This window comes from Dendrobium catenatum, unplaced genomic scaffold (assembly GCF_001605985.2).
Source record: "Dendrobium catenatum unplaced genomic scaffold, ASM160598v2 fragScaff_scaffold_853, whole genome shotgun sequence".
Taxonomy (NCBI): Eukaryota; Viridiplantae; Streptophyta; class Magnoliopsida; order Asparagales; family Orchidaceae; genus Dendrobium; species Dendrobium catenatum.
Window position 1 is genome coordinate 3,174,260 of NW_021319315.1, and position 12,428 is coordinate 3,186,687.

General features: G+C 36.1%; 2 protein-coding genes across 2 annotated transcripts; one reads left to right on the forward strand and one right to left on the reverse strand.

Annotated features, from left to right (window-relative positions):
- The first annotated feature begins 3,260 nt into the window (after window positions 1–3,260).
- Window positions 3,261–3,575, forward strand: LOC110110347. Its single transcript, XM_020841764.1, has one exon. It carries the CDS (start codon window positions 3,261–3,263, stop codon window positions 3,573–3,575), a length of 315 nt encoding a protein of 104 aa, XP_020697423.1.
- A 1,574-nt stretch (window positions 3,576–5,149) lies between these two features.
- On the reverse strand, window positions 5,150–12,407 carry LOC110110364 (40S ribosomal protein S2-3-like). The gene is made up of 2 exons (XM_020841794.2): window positions 11,665–12,407; window positions 5,150–5,534 (listed from the first exon to the last, which is right to left on the reverse strand). The coding sequence occupies exons 1-2, from the start codon at window positions 12,337–12,339 to the stop codon at window positions 5,376–5,378; spliced, it is 834 nt and encodes a 277-aa protein (XP_020697453.1). The 5' UTR covers window positions 12,340–12,407; the 3' UTR covers window positions 5,150–5,375.
- Window positions 12,408–12,428: the final 21 nt, after the last annotated feature.

A 12,428-nucleotide genomic window follows, 5' to 3' on the forward strand; every position in this document is an offset into this window, starting at 1 on the left:
CCGCATTGGCAGTCCGCAATGGAAGAGGAATTTTCAGCTCTTCAGCGTCAAGGTACGTGGACCCTCATTCCACCACCCATTCACGATCTGATCCTCGGCTGCAAATGGACGTTCAAAACAAAACTACTACCAAACGGGAAGGTCGATCGCTACAAGGCTCGTTTAGTTGCCCAGGGCTTCAATCAAACTCTCGGTGTCAATTATATTGAAACCTTCTGTCCTGTCGCCAAGATGCCAACCATTCGGTTTCTCTTAACTGTGGCACTTCACCGGCAATGGTCTATACTTCAACTTGATATCTCAAACGCATTCCTCCATGGCGATCTAACGGACACGGTGTATATGTGTCAACCCGCCGGGTTCATTGACACAAAGCATCCGCATTATGTTTGCCAACTTCACAAATCTCTCTACGGCCTTAAACAAGCACCGAGACAGTGGTTTCACAAACTCACGTCTCTCCTTATACAGTTTGGATTCAGGTTTAGTCGTTCCGATCCATCTCTCCTTATTTTTCACCACAACAATATTCAATTATATTTTTTAATCTATGTCGATGACATTCTCTTAACAGGAAACGATCACTCAACAATTCAATCTCTTCTTTAATTTCTCCGCTCTCACTTCGCTCTAAAACAACTAGGCAATGTAACCTTGTTCCTAGGCATTCAAATTCTCAAAACCTCCTCCGGATACCTGCTAAATCAACGGCACTATGCTATCAAGATTCTTCAAGATGCTGGACTACAAGACTGCAGCATTGCTCCCACTCCGATCACGCCGTCTCGCTCTACTTTCGATCCAGACGACAAGCCATTTGCCGACCCACATCTCTACCGCAAGATAGCTGGGTCTTTGCAATACCTTTCCATTACTCGACCGGATATCGCATTTGCTGCCAACCGCATATGTCAACATATGCATGCCCCCACCGACCGTCATTTTCAGATGCTCAAGAGATTGCTCCGATACATTAAAGGATCTCTCAACTCCGGTCTACCGATCTCACCAGGCAATCTGACTCTTCGTACGTACGTCGATGCCGACTGGGCATCCGACAGCTCCAACCGAAAATCCGTCTCAGGATTCTGTACCTATCTTGGCAACGCCCTCATCTCCTGGTCCGTCAAGAAGCAAGCAACCGTTGCAGAGTCGTCTATTGAGGCAGAGTACCGATCTCTCTCCGCTGCCGCCTCTGATGTTATATGGCTCCGCCGTTTAGTAGAGGAACTACATCTGCCTCAAGAAGCTCCCACTACCATCTACTACGATAACACTTCCGCTATAACACTCGCAAGGAATCCCGTCTTCCACGCTCGCACTAAACACATCGAACTTGACTACCACTTTCTTCGTCAACACATTGACAATGGTGCAATCCACATAGAACACATCAGTTCTGTCGATTAGATTGCCGACATCTTCATAAGCCTCTGGCCATTACTAGATTTCACATTTTACGTGACAAACTGATCCTTCCAGTACATAATGCTCAGTTTGCAGGGGGCTAATAAGAGAAACGGCATGCTGTACTTTCTTTAGGACATCTTTGTAAATATTAGCTGGATTCTCCTCCCTATCTCTCTATATATACCAATATGTAAACATTACTTTTACATAATACATAGAACTCTATTTTCTATTACAAGCTCTGTTCCGTGTTCTCTTCCTTCTTCTCCATTCTGTCAATGCATATATAAGACAATTTTGATTGAGCTTGATAGGATAAGTCAATAATGCATGGATGTTACCAATATAAGTAAAATTATTTATCGCTCGCTATGCATTTTGACCTTAATTCTCAAAATCCTCCCAAAAAAGTATGAGGAAGTTGCTACGGAGGTTGTTAGGGTAAAGCATTAATGAAGCTTATGAAAGTATAGGGGTGTCAAAATCTGGTTACAGGTCGGGCTCTGGTCGAACCCAACATTAACCTACTATAATTTTTTATAAAGGTGATTGTGTAGCTATTGTGAGGACGGTAATTTTCTTAAGAGTGTTATATATATTAATGTCACAAATTTATGAAAAATAGGGAGAAATCAGCAAGAATATAGTAGCCAAATAGAATTATGCTTACGATCTAAAAAGCAAAACATTTAGAAGTTGTCCCAAATAAACCCTAAGTTACTTCTTAAAAATCAAATTGATTGTTTATTGTTTAAGTGATGTTTAATTTCTACCTTTATTATGTCATAACTAATAAATATATATATGTTGAGAAAGTCATAATTTATTGTTTAAGGGTCTTAAAATACAACATTTTTTGAAATCATTAATTAACAAATTAAGTATTTGTTGATCCCTTTCTCTATCTTCCTTTGTAGCCCATCTAAGAAAAATTAGCTCAAATTTAGTATAATATAAGATTTAATTGATTTCTTATGGATTATACTCTTTTTTAAATATATTTAATATTTTTAATATTTATCCTGATCAAAATTTAATCAGATATTGATCTAAAATTTTCCCTTAAGAAAATATATAGATTCCTTAAAAAATTAGGCTTTATTTGAATAGAAAGATGTTTTTAATATAATTTAATTAAAGCATGCTTTTCACTTCAAAAGAATGAGCATGTAATAAATGCACTTTGGCCCCTCTAGTTTGCTTAATGATGTAAAATATATTTTTAAAAAAAATTATTATTTTTTAAAACTATATTTTGTGTGTAATTAAAACTATAACATAAAAAAAATTTGGAAAAAAAATGGAGTTCATAATGAATATGATTTCCTAACCAAATCAAATAAATGATCAGTTTATCTTGTATTTATATATCTACCACAAAAATTTTAATATTTACTAATAAACTATTTTAATATCTTAAATTATATCAAAACATATGCAAAAAATATGTATTATGTTTTTTTAAAAAATGCTATTAGTAGTATTTTTAATATAATTTAAAGATTAGAATATTATATAAATAATATTAAAATTTAAATATTAAATACTTAAATACATATAATTATGTGGTATGTATGCATGTCCCCCCATTTTTTATTATATATTACATAAATTCAATATTAAAATATATTAATTTGAAATTTAAACAGTATTTTTTTTTTTAAAATCTAAGATACATAAATGCTTATAAGCTGTCCTTTTGAATGGTCATAGTAGATACAAAGATATAGCAACAAACAAAAGTTGTGGGAAAAAACGCCACTAAACTACAAAGCATCTGACCAACTTCTTTCCCCTCAAAACCTCCATTAACTCTCCCTTCTCTTGTAATTGCTATCACTATCACCACCATGCTTTTGCGCCTTCTCATAGAGAGATCCGAGCAAGATCAATCAACCCCGTCGCCTCCATCATCATCGACTTCGGGCCATTCTGCACCAAAGTCGATCGAGACACTGGTTGTCATCGTGGCGGTAATCGTCATCATCGCCATGCTCGCTGGGATGCTTGCTCGAATCTGTGGCGGACGCCTTCTTGTTGTTGGTGGCGATCATGATATCGAGGGATGGGTGGAGAGGAAATGTCGAAGCTGTATTGATTCTGGCGTTCCTCCGCCGCCTCCTATGACGACAAATGTAGTTGCCTCCGAAGAGGTAAAGAAGTGATTGTATGGTTTATTTCGAAGATTAACTAACTTCTATAATGAAGTTGTTGTTTGATTCTTTTCTGTTGCATTATATCCATATGATGATATTGTTATCATTGAAAACTTTTTTTTTTTTTAAGCTCGACATTAAGCTTGATACAAAGCTCGATAAAAGCTTGATTCGTGTTCGATTTTGAACTCGTGAATAAGCTCGATAAAAATAATTAATATTTGATTGTAGAATTAATAAATATAAATAATCATTGCCTTTGTTATATAGACAATTGGTTTTATTATAAATGTGTTTGTTCATAGATATATTCATGAATGTGTTTGTTTTATAATTAAAAAAAATTCGTTAAATATGTTCGTGAACAAGCTCGATAAGCACTAAATGAACGAACATGAACAAAACATGAACCGAACATGAACACTCATTAATTTAAATGAACCAAACATGAACACAAACAATAAAGCTCGAACAAACATGAACCAAACTTGAACAAGCTGATATTAAATAAACACAAACATGAACACTCACATACTCGGCTCGGCTCGCTTGCAGCCCTATTGTGCTTATAGACCCATGATGCTGCATTTTTTACAATGGTTGGAATCTGATTTTTATGGTTCACTCATGGTCAAGAATTATTATATGCTGATTATTTGTTGCTTTATATATCAACTTTGGAAAGAAAGAAATAGTAAGAGATATGGATGCAAAATTCAACGTTCTTCTTCCTTGCTATTTAGTATTAAAAGTTTCAAGGTGAAAAAATTCGAACATATTGCTGGTAAACATCTAATATGGCAGGCTTCATGTCCCGTTTTCTTGACCGCTCGAATGCTGGATCAGGTTGCTTAGCCTGGATGATGATGAAGCTCCAATCGTTTGTCTCTGTTTAACTGCCCCTTCCTTGGAGGATCTTCAGACAACCAGGGGTTCTTATCTGCTTATTATTTTATCTATTCTGAATCCTGGCTAATGTTGTATGGAGCTTTTTTGGAACTCTTGGCTGAGTTCTTATTTTATTTTCAGCATTTGTGCTGTTCTTTGTGCTCTTTTGAGCTATTGCTCGTTCTTTTTGGCTGGGCCTTTTTGTTTTCTTACATTTATATAACTTCTTTGTTATCAATATACAGGCCAAACCCAAAATTTGACTGAATTCCAAACTTACCATAAATAATTAGCCATTACCACCATGACTACCGCCAGCCTCTATTGTCGAATCACCTCCACCCATCATCCTACCTCCCATCACCACCACCATCGGTCCGCTATCACCACCACCACCACCACCGGTCCACCACCACCACTCAATAATTACCTATCGCTGCACCTGCCAAGTACAGTTGCAGCCACCTACTAACCACAGTAAAACTTTACATTTATTTAACTTCAAGCCAACCAACAAAAAACTAATTAACTATATTTATTTCATACTCATCAAAGCAACTACAAAATCAACCAAATCCAACAGAAAAGTTTTCTAAACAATTCATGAATTCAATTCTCATCGAACCAAATTGTAGTTAGTCAAAAAAACGCTATTCTGTACTTGCTACAATTTGCCTTTGTCAGCAAGCACAATCTTTAACTAATCACCATCCAGCAAAATCTTAGAAAACGAAAACAAAAGAGAGGCTAATATTCTCTTAGAAATAGCACAATTCAAAAGTTATGACAGGGAACAATGTGTAGTGAGTAACAAGCAAGACCATAATAAATAAAAAACATGAACAAGATGCAGCTAATAAGGTCTTTTAAAAGGTGGGAAAGGCATTTGGCAAACACTAGAAAGAAAAATACCACAGAAAATTAGGCATCAACCCTCTCAACAACATCATCAAGGATGGCCTTGGTTGGCTTCGCAAGTAGGTCAGTATATTCCTGGAATGGTGATTTAGCGAAGCGAGACTCAATCCACAAGTCTGGAGTCAAAAACGCATAGGTCTTCATCAGACAATCGAAAGTTGCCTGCACAAATCATAAAACATCGGCATTAGTGAGTGATTTTGCTTCATTTGGGACGGCTTACTTCTTGTTTTTTAAAATAGAAAGAAGGTTTTAAAAAAAGCAGTACAAAAGCTGTCCCAAACGAAACAAAAAAAAAAAACAGCAGCTGTGAATATTAGGTATTAAAACAAGCTGAGCATAGGAAATGAACAATAGACTACGTTTATCTTCAATTTATGTATATAAACAAATTAAATAGGTAGCCAAACCAAAATATTCTACATAATATTAACACTACGGCTTTGTTTGGGACGGCTTTCTAAAGCAGATTTCTAGCATAAATTTTTTTTAAACTAGAAATTTTGTATAAAAAAGCTGTTTTATAAAGCAGTAAAAAAGTCATCCCAAACAAAGCCTAAGCTTTTATCATCTTAATCAGCTATTTAGTATGTCATCCTATATTTCAATATTACAGCACACAAACACTTTGACTTTAACAGGGTTCAATACCATGTAATATTCTGTGATTGCTGTGTAGATTTAACAAATGCAAAGTTAGTCAAATTTCATTTTAGGGGTAAAGAAGGCATTCATTTGATTCAATTTGATAAACTGGAGCTATGCAAATGTCAATTAAACCATATAGGTATCAGTAAAATCAATCAACATCCATATAAGAATCATTCTTGATGAGAATGGGAAATAATAATAATAAAAACTACATGCTAGAACTAGAAATAACATTGACTACAATGATTTGATAATGCGCAGCAATACACAATTGCACAAAAATTTAGACTGCATTCCATAGCAGTAAAGCAAACTTAGTGGCTTTTGATCTCTTAAGGGCTTGTAACTGATTTCTGATATTAACCTGTACGCCCCTTTGTGATTTTTAACCAAAGAAAAAAAAATATGGCGGATATAAGAAAGATAAAAATACTTCTAGACAAAACAAAAAAAGGCAATTGGCTCTCTATTATAACAGCCACATAAGGATAATTAAACAAAAAAATCATAAATAAGAAAAGATAAACAAGCTTAACAGTAAGCCACAGAACTCAGTACTAATCAAGTTAAATACACAGCCCTAAAGAAAATGCTAAATTACACTAAGAACTAAGATCCATGAGACAAAGATTAGTTGGAAATATAGATATAAATACAGTGATAGACAGTAATAAATAAAGAACTGCACGAGAAATAATAAAATAAAAAGAAAATCATAATATACAGAAACATTAATAATTAACAATAGCATTATTAATAGCATAAAAGCTTAATTCAAGGTGTTAGGTGCAGTAAATGTAATGCACTTGTCAAATGCTCGAAGGATTAGGCGTGTCCATAGGCGCTTGCCCAATTGAAGTCGAACTGAAAAATAGTTTACTAAAAAAATTATTTAATTACAAGAGAAACTAAATAAGGCTCAAATTATAGTCATCAAAAGGCACTAGGGGTGCAACCGAGTCAAGCCGGCTTGTGAGCTTACTCAAGCTTGACTCGGTACCAAGCTCGAGAAAAGGTGCTTCACTCAATGTCTCTAACCGACAACAAGGTCCTTGCCCGAGCTCCCCAATAAAGACACCCACCTAACATGATCTTGCTTAACCTGAGCTCATGGCCAAATGCGCTATCACCTTTAACAACACTATATAGTGATTAAACCTCTAATTAATTATAAAAAATGTTTCAATAGAAGTCTAAATTATATCCGAAAAATTTGAAAAAACACCAATCAATTATACCACCCCTCTTTAACCGAAATAATGCAAGGGAAAAATTAAAAATTTTGAAAAGAAAAAAGAAAAATATCAAAGTTAACACAAATGTCCCCGATCATGAGTTTGTTATGTCATGGACATGTAATGTCCTGCCAATCTGCAGGATAAAACATATCTATTGCAAATTTGAGCTTATTCCTATCATGTTAGATAGCTATAGGTTCCATGTCAAACATGAGTCCACATCCAACTCACTATAAGCAATACACTAGTTCAGGAGTGCCAATTCGATGCAAAAATATTTACATGTTCTAACTCCTAGAACATGAATTCCATGACATTCCTTGACAACAATAAACTAGAAAAAACGAACTTCAACCAATTAATTGTTTAGGAAAAAAAATGTAGAATAATTACATAACATATAAAACGAAACAATTTGCCAATGAACGTTGGCAAGTTTTTCTTCGACGGCTTCGAAAAATATGAAGATGATGCGGTCCACGTATTATTCGACAGAGTTGTTGATTTCTGGGTTGGAGTCGAAGAAGGTGGAGTGGATAATGTTGATGTTCCCTTGCTCGTCGTAAGCCAATCCAGAATCAAGTTTAGGATCGGCAATTCATTGGTTTGAGGTGGACGACGATCGTTGTTGCTTCCCTTGAAGACTCACTAAAAAGAAAGAAGTTTCTCTCAAGAGTTGTGATAGAGGGGGTGGCCGGCCCAAGGAAGGAGGATAGGGGGAGAATTTAGGTTCAAATTTTGAGAGATTAAGTGGAGGGAACTTTGGGAATTAATCTCCTCTAATTAATTCCTTCCTTTGGAATTAATCAAAGTGATTTCGAAAAGTTCTTAATAACAGACAAAGTTAAGCGTAGAAGAACATAGAAGGTATCTCTTGGGTTGAATAAAGAAGAGCCAAAAAATATCTTATGAGCCGAATATGCCGATTTCATTTCAGACGGACAGCAAATTTTGGTCTATCAGCTTCTAACGATTTTTAGAAAACGTTGACATAAGATATGTTGAATCTTAGGGCAATTTATAGCCGTCGAAATCTATTTTACTTTAAACGAATGATTTCCCCATGTCCTTCTTCATCTTATCCAGAATGCATATTAATTGCAAAACCAAAACACCGGTAGAGGTTTAGGGTGTGTTAAGGGCATCAAATACCAAAACTGAGATTTTAAGATGCCTAAGAGGGAAGAAGATCGCTTATTGGAAGTTGAAATGCTTGAAAGAATTGGAGAGGAGAAGCTAGAATGAAAATGGCGCAGAGAGGGGATGAAGAAATGCTAGGTTAACTTTCAGAAAAGAAGAAAACATCCTCCGCTAACAAAGTATGCCAAATATACAAGTAATTTCTTATTATTAATGTATTAATAATATCATTGACTATAAAAGTATGCCAAAACTGAGATTTTAAGATGCCTAAGAGGGATGAAGAAATGCTAGGTTAACTTTCAGAAAAGAAGAAAACATCCTCCTCCAACAAAGTATGCCAAATATACAAGTAATTTCTTATTATTAATGTATTAATAATATCATTGACTATCAAAGTATGCCAAAACTGAGATTTTAAGATGCCTAAGAGGGAAGAAGATCGCTTATTGGAAGTTGAAATGCTTGAAAGAATTGGAGAGGAGAAGCTAGAATGAAAATGGCACAGAGAGCGGATGAAGAAATGCTAGGTTAACTTTCAGAAAAGAAGAAAACATCATCCGCCAACAAAGTATGCCAAATATACAAGTAATTTCTTATTATTAATGTATTAATAATATCATTGGCCCTTCCGCATTCAACGAATGTGGACACTTCTCTCCCCTCTCTATTGGCCGGCCCCCCAAACCCTCTCTTTTATCTAATTAATACATCTAATTAAACCTCCAATCAACCCATTAATGCTCCCATAACCAGCCGCCCCCTCTCTCCAATTAGATTGTGACTTATTTAGCATGCCACCTAGGCAAGGAAATTAACTCCATTTTACCCTCCGCTGCTGTTCACATAATTCCCCACAATATTCTTCTAGTTCCCTTGCATCCAGAGGGCCGAAGCCCTGAAATTTCCTTTCCCAATTTGTTGTGCAGATTTCTTGACAGATTTTGTGTGTTGTCCAGAGTTCCGGAGCCTTTGACAGTTGTAATCCAGCATTTTCCAAAGCCAAAAACTGTTGTCCATAATTTCATAGCTGTTGTCCAGACATTCTTAGCCGCTGTCCAGTAATTTCAGCAAACTTCTATTGCTATCTCGTTGTCCAAAAAGTCTCTTATCACTGTCCAAACGTTCCCGAACCTTGAAATTGTTGTCTACTGATGTATGGCCGATCTTGAATAAGATCATGGGTTTGTTTACAATGATCAAGGGCACATCGATATCCTCAACTCTCCATTCTTCGACCTCAACCTAGAGATTGACCAAACCATAGAGGAATACGTAGAGAGGATCATCTTCACCCTTGCCGAAGCTATCGCGAACAACTCTCCTCAAATGCAATGGCAGATTATTTCTAAACCTTGACGAATGTTAACTCTTCCTCCGAATTTTGTACCTTCCGAATTACTTTCAACTGTGGTCATAATTAATTCATAAAGGTTGTGTTAACTCCCTCCACTAAGCCTAGTATTCTAAAGAGTTGAGTAAGAGATCTCTTTTGTAGTGACTAATCTCATTGTTAAATTAGGGATTTCCGTTGAAAATCCTTCATGTATATTATGCTTGAGTAATTGATTATTTTGTGATCTTAACTTCTAATTGTGTGACTTGGCCTAAGCTAGTTTCACTATTCTCTTGTTTTCTTTCATTGTTTAAAATCACTTCTGGTTTAAAACTAATATTGCTCCCAAATAAAAGCGTGCAATTTCTAACTTAACATTGCCGAAACATTTAAGTCCTACATCATTTTCTCAATTATTCTTTTTTTAGAACATGCTCAAATATCCTAAAAGCTCACTTTGTCCTTACATTTTCATCTGTTTTCAATAAGAAAATATAAGTTTGTCCTAATACAAAGAAAATGTCACACTTTGCCCTAAAAAAAATGATAGCAGTTGGTGGAAGCCTTAATGTTGGAAACAATTAAAAAGAAATAGAAATAAACAACAAAGGAAACTTAAATAATATAAATGAACATATATCAAAACATGAAATCAACACTAAATGTCTTAGTGACCTTGATAACCAAAAAAATTTGAGTGTGTTTAGTAATAGTGCACAGCTTATAGAGTCACATACTACATAAAGGTTTAAGTGGCATCTTCCTATGAGAGCTAAGACGTGCTCTCTAGAGCAATTCAAAATTTAGTATAGCTCTAGATAATTTGAAATGCCTGCTGCCTTTCTGAAGAGCATGCTGAAATATCCCCAAAACCATTCCAACACTATGTTTTACTAGGTTGCTTGGCCAGTTATTGCTAAAGATATGTAGATGGCAGCAAATCACTTCACTCATGGGAAGTTCTACTAAGCTACTTAGGTAATTATTGTTGAAGATATGTAATCATTTCACTCATGGGAAGCACTCTAAAGCCATAAACAGTGCTCTCACTGCTCTCATTCTAAACCAAAAACCTGCTATAATTTGGAAGGACTTCAGATCTATATTCTTATGCAATTGCTTTTATCATTTTCTTTTCAAAACCTTGTCAAAAGTTTGAAATTATGTTTTTTTCATTCAACTCTACTCTTTTTTATAATTTTATAAGCAAGATTGATGAATAAAAAAAGTTGGAATCAAAATAAACATTGAATTGCCATCTATTTCATTTGAGAAATTGGATTTTTAATTTTGTTAAGTTTAAGTCTCAGTTCATAACACTGTATTGAGAAGCTTAATATATAAGGTATTAGCACCAAATTGCTTAAGAAATTAAACAAGGAATAGATTTTGTTGAATTTCATTTAGTTAAAAAGAACTTCTTCACTATTTAATTGTAAAAATAAATCATACATTCGTCTGGAGAAGTTAGCAGAGCTTACTGAGAAGTTAGTAGAGCGTTCAGTCAGATAAAAGCATTATAACCACAAGAAATTGGCTTTTTAATTTTGTTAAGTTTAAGTCTCAGTTTATAACATTGTATGAAGAAGCTTAATGTGTAAGGTATTAGCACCAAACTGATTAAGAAATTAAACAAGGAATAGATTTTGTTTGATTTCAATTAGTTTAAGAGAGCTTCTCACAATTTAATCGTAAGAAAAAAATCATACATTTACCTGGAGAAGTTAGCATAGCTTACTGAAAAGTTAGCAGAGCTTTCAGTCAGATAAAAGTGTTACAACCACAAAATTAAAAATCAACCTCATTTTTATAAGATGTTATTTTCTGTTTATTGAATTCTACTATTATTTTTGTTGTGTAGTTGTGGTATATTTGACCTTATTTATAGAACATCTAAAATCTATCCAACAGTAAATATAAAATGCACCTTAACAAAGTTGCCGAGAGTCTTGGTGGATCCTCGGGAGGAGGTGAAGACATCTTCAATCCCGGCAAACTGAAGCACCTTCTTCGGAACTCTAGCAGCCACAATACCGGCCCCTCGCGGCGCCGGCACCATCCGCACGGTTACCGACCCGCACTTTCCCGTGACCTTGCACGGTACAGTATGTGGCTTCCCGATCTTGTTTCCCCAGTATCCCCTCCTCACTGGCACCACTGAAAGCTTCGCAAGGATGATTGCACCTCGGATTGCGGTGGCCACTTCTTTAGAGCACTTGACACCGAGACCAACATGGCCGTTACCATCTCCAACGACGACGAAGGCCTTGAAGCGCGTGCGTTGCCCGGCTCGGGTCTGCTTCTGGACTGGCATAATTTTCATGACCTCGTCCTTGAGTTGCGGACCGAGAATGGTCTCCACAATCTGATGTTCCTTGACAGCAAGAGAGTGAAGGTAGATCTGCTCGAGACTGACGATCTTCCCTTCCTTGACAAGTCGGCCTAGCTTGGTGACGGGAACCCATTTCTGCTCATCCTCACGGCGGCCACCACCGCGTCGGCCACCACGACCACGGCCACCGCGATCACCACGACCGCGGCCACCGCGATCCCCACGGCCAAATCCACGCCCGAATCCGCCACGATCGCCGCCTCTCTCCATTGATTTAACGATTAGGGTTTGAGAAGGAGCAAAGTACTCGAACGCTCGATGCAAAAAGGAGATCGGAAGCCGGTAGCAATGAAAGATTG